This window comes from Galeopterus variegatus, unplaced genomic scaffold, assembly GCF_000696425.1.
Source record: "Galeopterus variegatus unplaced genomic scaffold, G_variegatus-3.0.2 Scaffold15289, whole genome shotgun sequence".
NCBI classification, from domain to species: domain Eukaryota; kingdom Metazoa; phylum Chordata; class Mammalia; order Dermoptera; family Cynocephalidae; genus Galeopterus; species Galeopterus variegatus.
Genome location: NW_007741400.1, coordinates 17,867 through 24,508, shown reverse-complemented (window position 1 = coordinate 24,508; position 6,642 = coordinate 17,867). Strand labels below are relative to the sequence as shown.

Sequence of the window (6,642 nt, the reverse complement as noted above, 5' to 3'; positions counted from 1 at the left end):
GACACACACAAACATACTTACACACGTATACCATGCACTCAGACACACACGTGCCTACCTGCACATGCACCCCTCCCCCAGGCTCCTCTCCCTGGAGCAAAAATCAGTCTCCAAACTCATGGCAACTTTATTATCAGTGTGAGCAGGGTGATGGGAGAAGGGCCTCAATCATGATAGAGGCGCAGGAGGCAGCCACGGAGGGTGCCCATGTAGCGGTCCCACAGGGCCTGGTGCCTGTAATGATAACAGTAATGTCCATTCGATAATCACCATGTCTGAGACAGTGTTCGGAGTGCTTTCTATACCTTAGTCCACTCAATCCACACAATTCTTATGATTCTTCTAATTACTATCCCTACTTTACATACATAGCTTCTAAGAGGTGGAGCCAGGAGTTTGGTCCACAGAGACTTCCATCCCCAAGGTAGCAGAATTGGGATCCCCGAGACTGCAGGAGGGCTAGGCAGTGGCAGGTGGCCACCTGGGGTGAGGCCAAGCTAGACAGGAGAACTGGGGTCTCTCACCGGAAGCCATCCAAGGAGTGGACAGATGCCGAATACTGATTCAGGAAGAGCCGCACGTCATTCAGTGGCCAGTGGTCGGAGCGGCAGGGTTCCACGAACTGTGGGCCCAAGGGAACATTTAGCACTGGTACAGCCCAGTGACAGGCCAACTCAGAGGTCAGAAGGTGGCAGGCAGGACAGCTCACCTTCTCGACCAGATCCACAAACAAGTCTCTGACGTCTTTATTGTGGGTTAGCTTGGCGGCCACATTCACCAGCCCCCGGGACAGATTCTGTGGGGTAGGGATCCTGGAAGTTCTGTCTTCTGCCCCAGAAGCTGGGGGCTGAGCACAGAGGCTGGGGGAGGGACAGGCCCCTCCCCAAATCTATCCACCTCCCTCACTAACCAAGTGCCCACTGTTCATGAGCTGGTTCCCTCTCACAGGCGGGCAGAGGGAGCAGCAGCACCACCTGCCGGTCAATCTCAGGCAGGAGCAGAGTTGCCCGGTAGGGTTAGTGCACTGGAGGCTGGAGATGCCCAAGGGACAGAGGCTGGATAGGGCCACAGACCTTGAAGTTGGTTTCCATCTCAGAGAAGACGCCAAGCTTTCCTCGGAGGGCGGTGCACACCAGGCTGCAGGGATACAGGGTCATCCCCAGGACCACCTGAGCCCCCACTTCAGGCTCTGCCCCATGGACCCCCCCCAGTCACCTCTTGTGCAGGTCCAGAAGGTCCTTGTCAGCCACTAGCACCTTGAGTTCTTTCAAGTCCTGGAGAAACTCCTTGTCTAAATCCATGTCCATGTCATCCACATGGGAGTCTGCATGAGGCCCATGAAGGGAGTTGGGGTAGGTGATAGAAACCCCTCCCGTGATATCCTGAGCCTTCCTCACCCCCCACTTCATTGCACTGCATGAAATAGAAAAGGAAACCAGAGTCACAGAGAGGTGGAGTGACATGCCCCAGGCCATAGAGAGGCAGTGGCCCCTTTGTTTGCAGACAAGGTGTGTGTGGAGAAAACAGATTATGAGCAGAGGTGGCCTTGGGGTGGGGGGTGCTGAAGACAGGATGCTAGGAACTGGGGGCCTGCAGGAGAAAACTGCTGGTGGGGAACCAGGCCCTGAGAGGGTGGGGAGACATCCAGGCACCTGGGTCAGTGGGGGCCTCACCGACGGCTCCAAGGGTCCAGTTCTGGATCATGAGCTCAGCACAGAAGGCAAAGTCGCCAAAGCTTAGATACTGCAGTTTTTTCTTCCCTGTCTCAAAGCGGTTGTTGGCAAAGAAGACAATGGCTGCATAGTCCCTGCAGGGAGAGGGGAGTAGGTCCTCTCAGGGCTTGAAATTCCTTCTTAGCAAGCAGCTGCCACCTGCAACCTCAGCTGGGCATCCCAGTTTTGGCCTCTCTCTGCCCTAACTCACTGTGTGATGTGTCTTAAGTCACTTCTCTATGGGCCTCTGCATCTGTGCAGGGAGGTTTCAGCCCAGATTTCCTGCGGGATACAGTGGGGGGCCACAAGGGAAACAGCTACTATTTACTGAGCACTTTTTAAGTACCAGGGGCTGTGCCATATGCTTAACGTGTGGCACTTCACAACAGCCCACCTGGAAAATGGCTGGACTGGGATTTGAAGTCAGGTCAGTCTGATCAAAAGCAGACCAGGGCCAGCCTGTGGCTCACTTGGGAGAGTGCGGTGCTGCTAACACCAAGGACACGGGTTCGGATCCCTGTATAGGGATGGCCGGTTGGTTCACTGGCTGAGCGTGGTGCTGGCAACACCAAGCCAAGGGATAAGATCCCCTTACCGGTCAGCTTTTTTTTTTTTAAAAAAGCACAGACTAGAAGTGGGATAACCATCTGCCCAGCATAGCCAGGAGGTCAAAGGGGTTGGAGTGGGGAAGGTAGACTAGCCACAGGGTCCAGGGAAAGAGTGTGCAGAAGTGGGAGATGGCTGGCCCCTCACCTGGCCAACCGGTCGGAGAGAAGAAAGTGTTGCTGGATGTTATCCACCAGGGAGCCCCGCATTTCCTCCACCACCTTGAAGACTCGCTTAAAGTTGTCAAACTGCAGGGCAGTTAGGGGAGGAGGGAGAACTGCTCAGAGGGTGCTCACTCGATAAACTACTTATTGAGGGGCTGGCTGGTTAGCTCAGCTGTTTAGAGCATAGTGCCGATAACACCAAGGTCAGGGTTCGATCCCTGTACAGGCCAGCCACCAAAAATAAATAAATAAATAAACTATTAATTGAATATCCATCTTTCACATATCCACCTAGCCATTCAGCAGAGGTTGACTTAACACATGTTATTCCTTTGACAGACTATTAGTACCTATTACCAATTCAACAAATGTTTATTAGCTTCTGCCATCTTGCCTCAAATAAATGTTTCCTCACTCCTATCTCTAAATTCAACCCCATTTTTAACCATGGTCTCCAGTTCCTCAGGAGCTGGAGCTGGAACTGACTCTCCTGGCTAAGAGCCAGGAATTTGAAAGTGAGCAAATATTAAGTTGTACAAGAGGAGCTCACAGGAGCACAGAGGAAAGGCATCAAAGGCCCAGAATAGTTACTTCTCCATGGCACCACCAAAAAATCTTGTGGAGAAGGTAATACCTGACCCACTGCCTTGGATTTCAAAGGGTAGATATGGCCAAGAACAGCACCCTCCAGATAGGAGCGATATGAGCAAAAGAAAGTCTGAGGCTGGAGAAATGTAAGCCTAGAGAGGTCTGAAGGTCAAGGCCAAGGAGTACAGCTGCCATCCAGGAGTCAGAGGGAGCCAATGAAAGTTTACAAGACAGGGAAAGCCTTGGGCAGATCTGGGCTTCTGAAAGGTTACTCTGGCATAGAGTAGGGGATGGCTTAGAAAGGGCAAGAAGAGACTGGGTATGAAGCCGCTGCCACAGCCAGAGGCCACAGCTGGGACAGTGGCCAAGGAGTGGACTGTGGATGGAATGTTGTGTATGAGTGGGTGCAGTGCCCACCTGTCTCCGGCAGCTCTTGAGGGTGATGCTTGTTTTGGTACTGATGTCGTCCAGGTCTTTCTTGGTGCCCTTGGACAGCTTCTTGCCCAGGACCTCCCGAACAAAGGCCTCGTCAAAGGCGTAGTACCTTGTGGAGGCAGAGGACCACACTGACCCTCCATAAAGAAGGGGAAAGTGGGCCTGGCAGGGCCTGGGTCTGACCCTTTCTGCTTTTAACCTTCTGAGTGCCTGGGTGAGTCCCGTCCCCTCCCCGGGCCTCAGCTTCAGCCTGCAAAATGGGTATATAGTCAGACAGGTTGTCGTCCCCACCATCCCACCAGGTGAGCACCTCTCGATGAGCAGCGCCTGCCGGGAGGGCGGGATCTGAAAGATGAGCTGGTGCAGCAGCTTGGGCGGCGCATGCAGCAGGCGCTCGAGCATGTTGAAGGTGCGGTAGTGGTCCATGGTGTCGCTCTGCAGCACCGCTGCGGTGGCGCCAGTCTGCTCCAGGATTCCCGAGCGCACCCGCAGGGCCACCGCGTCGCTCACTGGGGAACGGGCGCTAGCATCAGGCCCTGCCCCGCCAATCCAGAGGCCCTCGAGGGATTCCAGCCCCGAACCCTATACATTCTTTATTCTCATCCACCTGCCCACTTCCCAAAGGATGCCCAATCCTGGCCCCGCCCCCTCTCCCGTTCAAAACAATCTCTCCGACCGGGTCCTCCAGACGACCCCCCACAGACCCGAGTAACCATCCAGCCAGAGGCGATACACATCCTCGTCGATAAGAGTCGTGTTCCCCACGAATATGTCCAGCTCGCTGGTCATGGCGAAGCCCAGGCCGGAGGCGCGGCCACAGCACCCCACACAGGAGCGAGCACTGCCCGGGTCGGGCGCGCCGCCGCTGGCCCACTTCCGGGAGCGCAGAGATTCCGCTCCGGGCACCCGGAGTCGGCGAAGGACTACTTCCGGGACAGAGCCGGCGGGGGCGGGGCGACGAGAACGAGGTGGAGGCCTGGGCTCTGGGGTGGCCCCTCCTCCCGCCGGGAAGGGGAATCCCAGGCTCCTCCCCTCGTCCTCCCTACTCCGCCCGCCAGCCGTCCGCGGGAGGGCGTCGGGAGAGCCTTCCGCCAGTCTCCCCTGCCCGGGCAGCCTGTTCGGCCCCTTACTCTTGGTTTATCTCCTACCTTCTCTGCCCTCTTCGGGGCCTCGCAACTTGGACCTGTATCCTAAACTTAGGGGTTTTACAGGGCTCTATCCCTAATCTGGTATGTGGCCCGACTTCCAAGGGCTCTTGCTGGGGGCCCCTCTGCCCATCTTGAGGATAAGCACTCTCCTGGGCATGGGGCGCCTGCTCCCACCAAGGTTTTAACCCTACACATGAGCCAATAACCTCTTATTCTACTCTTCAGAGCTCTGCCTGGAAGTGCACATCCGGAGGGCCGCCTATCGGCCGAGTCTCTCCACACTAGCTTCCCATAAGCCCCTCAAAACCTCAACATATTCCAGGCAGACCCCTTGCTTTCCTTAGTCTGTTTCTTTCCTGCGTCCCTATCTCAGGGACAGCCCAACATCCACCCAGTTCTCATACTAGAAACCTGAGTTTTCTCCCAGACTCCTCTCGTCCCACGCTCAGTTCTAATTTGCCTCCTGAATATTTCTAGTACTGTCTCTTGTTTCGTCCTTTCCACCCCCACTAAGGCGGCCCCAGCCCAGTTTTTCTGCATATCTCTCCTTGCTCACTGACACACTGTTGCTAATCTCCCTGCCTACATTCCCTCTCACCAGGGTTCATCCCACACACAGCAGCCTAAACAATCTTTTTAAAAATGCATATTTAAAAATGTTACTCCCCTCTTTAAAATCCTTTGGAAACTGCAGCCTAGTATTTTTTTTTTTTTTTTTAAAGATGACCGGTAAGGGGATCCTAACCCTTGACTTGGTGTTGTCAGCACCACGCTCAGGCAGTGAGCGAACCGGCCATCCCTATATGGGATCCGAACCCGTGGCCTTGGTGTTATCAGCACCGCACTCTCCCGAGTGAGCCACAGGCCGGCCCTGCAGCCTAGTATTGAAAGCTGAGAATCACAGGCTGGCCGGTTACCTCAGTTGGTCAGAGCGTGATGTTATAATACCCAAGTCAACGTACCAGCCAGCCGCCAAAAGAAGCAAAAAGATAAAAAAGAAAAAAGAAATCTAAGAATCTGGTTTCTGCCTATCCTTGAAGCCTCCCTGCCTGAGGGTCTCTTACCACTTTCTTCACAGATCTGCCTTCCAAAAACCATCAAGCTACTCTCATTTTTCCTGAGGCAGTTAGGCTCTTTCAGGCGCCAGTGTCTTTCACCAGGCTATTCTTTCTCCCTGAAATTGCCCTCTCTCTACTTGGCAAAGTCCTATGCATCTTTCAGGGCCCCTCAGTTATTACCTGTTTTGAGAAACCTCTTGGGGTCCCTCAGGCTGTACTATCCCATCGGCTTCTTGTTTAACACAGCCTGTCTCCCCTGACACATTGCGACCTCTTTGAGGACAGGATCAGGATCCTGGTCAGATTTATTTCTGAATAGGCTTTGCACACAATAAAGGTTTATTGAACAAACGAATCCCTTGAACGCGCCCTCCCCCCAGGCAGAGAACGCTCTCTGGGAGGGAGGGTGGCCAGGACGTTTAGATCAGGGTTCCGAGAAGCTGGAAGCAATGTTCAGCCGACGAGACTGTCGAGTTCGACCAAAGGTAGTAGGGACCGGAAAAGCGATCCGTCTGGGTCCCGTCTGGGTCGAGTGGGAGTCATAGGCGGACGCCCGAATTTTGGTTCTCGGAAGCAGCAGGGAGGTCTAGGCTCAAGCTTGAGGAGATTCGGAACTTGGAGGTACGAAGCCTAGATTCGGGTTGAGACTGGCGCGGAGGGCGACAACTCAGGGGGTCCTTGTCCACGAGGGTCTGCGACACCGCGGTCCGGAGTGGGCGGGGAAGGCGCGCTCTGCGCTCAGGCCCCGCCCCCTCCCGGGAGGCTTCCCCGGATTGGCTGTCCTTCCGTTACGTCACGAGGCCCCGCCCCGGCGCGCGCCCCGCCGCGTGCACTCCCCCAGGAGACTGCTGCAGCCTACGCTACCCCGGCCACTGCCTGCTGCCTGCGGAGCCGGAGCCGGAGCCGGAGCCTGAGCGGCGCCGGGCCCGAC

At 55.3% G+C, this 6,642-nt stretch overlaps 1 protein-coding gene across 4 annotated transcripts; it reads right to left on the bottom strand.

The window, feature by feature from the left end:
* Window positions 1-107: 107 nt before the first annotated feature.
* Window positions 108-4,410, bottom strand: FIBP (fibroblast growth factor (acidic) intracellular binding protein). 4 transcript variants are annotated; one of them, XM_008563875.1, is made up of 10 exons: window positions 4,210-4,410; window positions 3,816-4,014; window positions 3,488-3,614; window positions 2,466-2,566; window positions 1,653-1,807; window positions 1,216-1,324; window positions 1,074-1,137; window positions 710-796; window positions 525-622; window positions 108-234 (listed from the first exon to the last, which is right to left on the bottom strand). In XM_008563875.1, exons 1-10 carry the CDS (start codon window positions 4,292-4,294, stop codon window positions 165-167), a joined length of 1,095 nt encoding a protein of 364 aa, XP_008562097.1. In that variant the 5' UTR covers window positions 4,295-4,410; the 3' UTR covers window positions 108-164. The 4 variants fall into 4 exon arrangements, with proteins under 4 accessions (XP_008562097.1, XP_008562098.1, XP_008562095.1 ...); XM_008563876.1 differs by having other exon boundaries at window positions 1,674-1,807; XM_008563873.1 differs by having other exon boundaries at window positions 3,488-4,014; window positions 4,210-4,341.
* Between the last annotated feature and the right edge of the window lie 2,232 nt (window positions 4,411-6,642).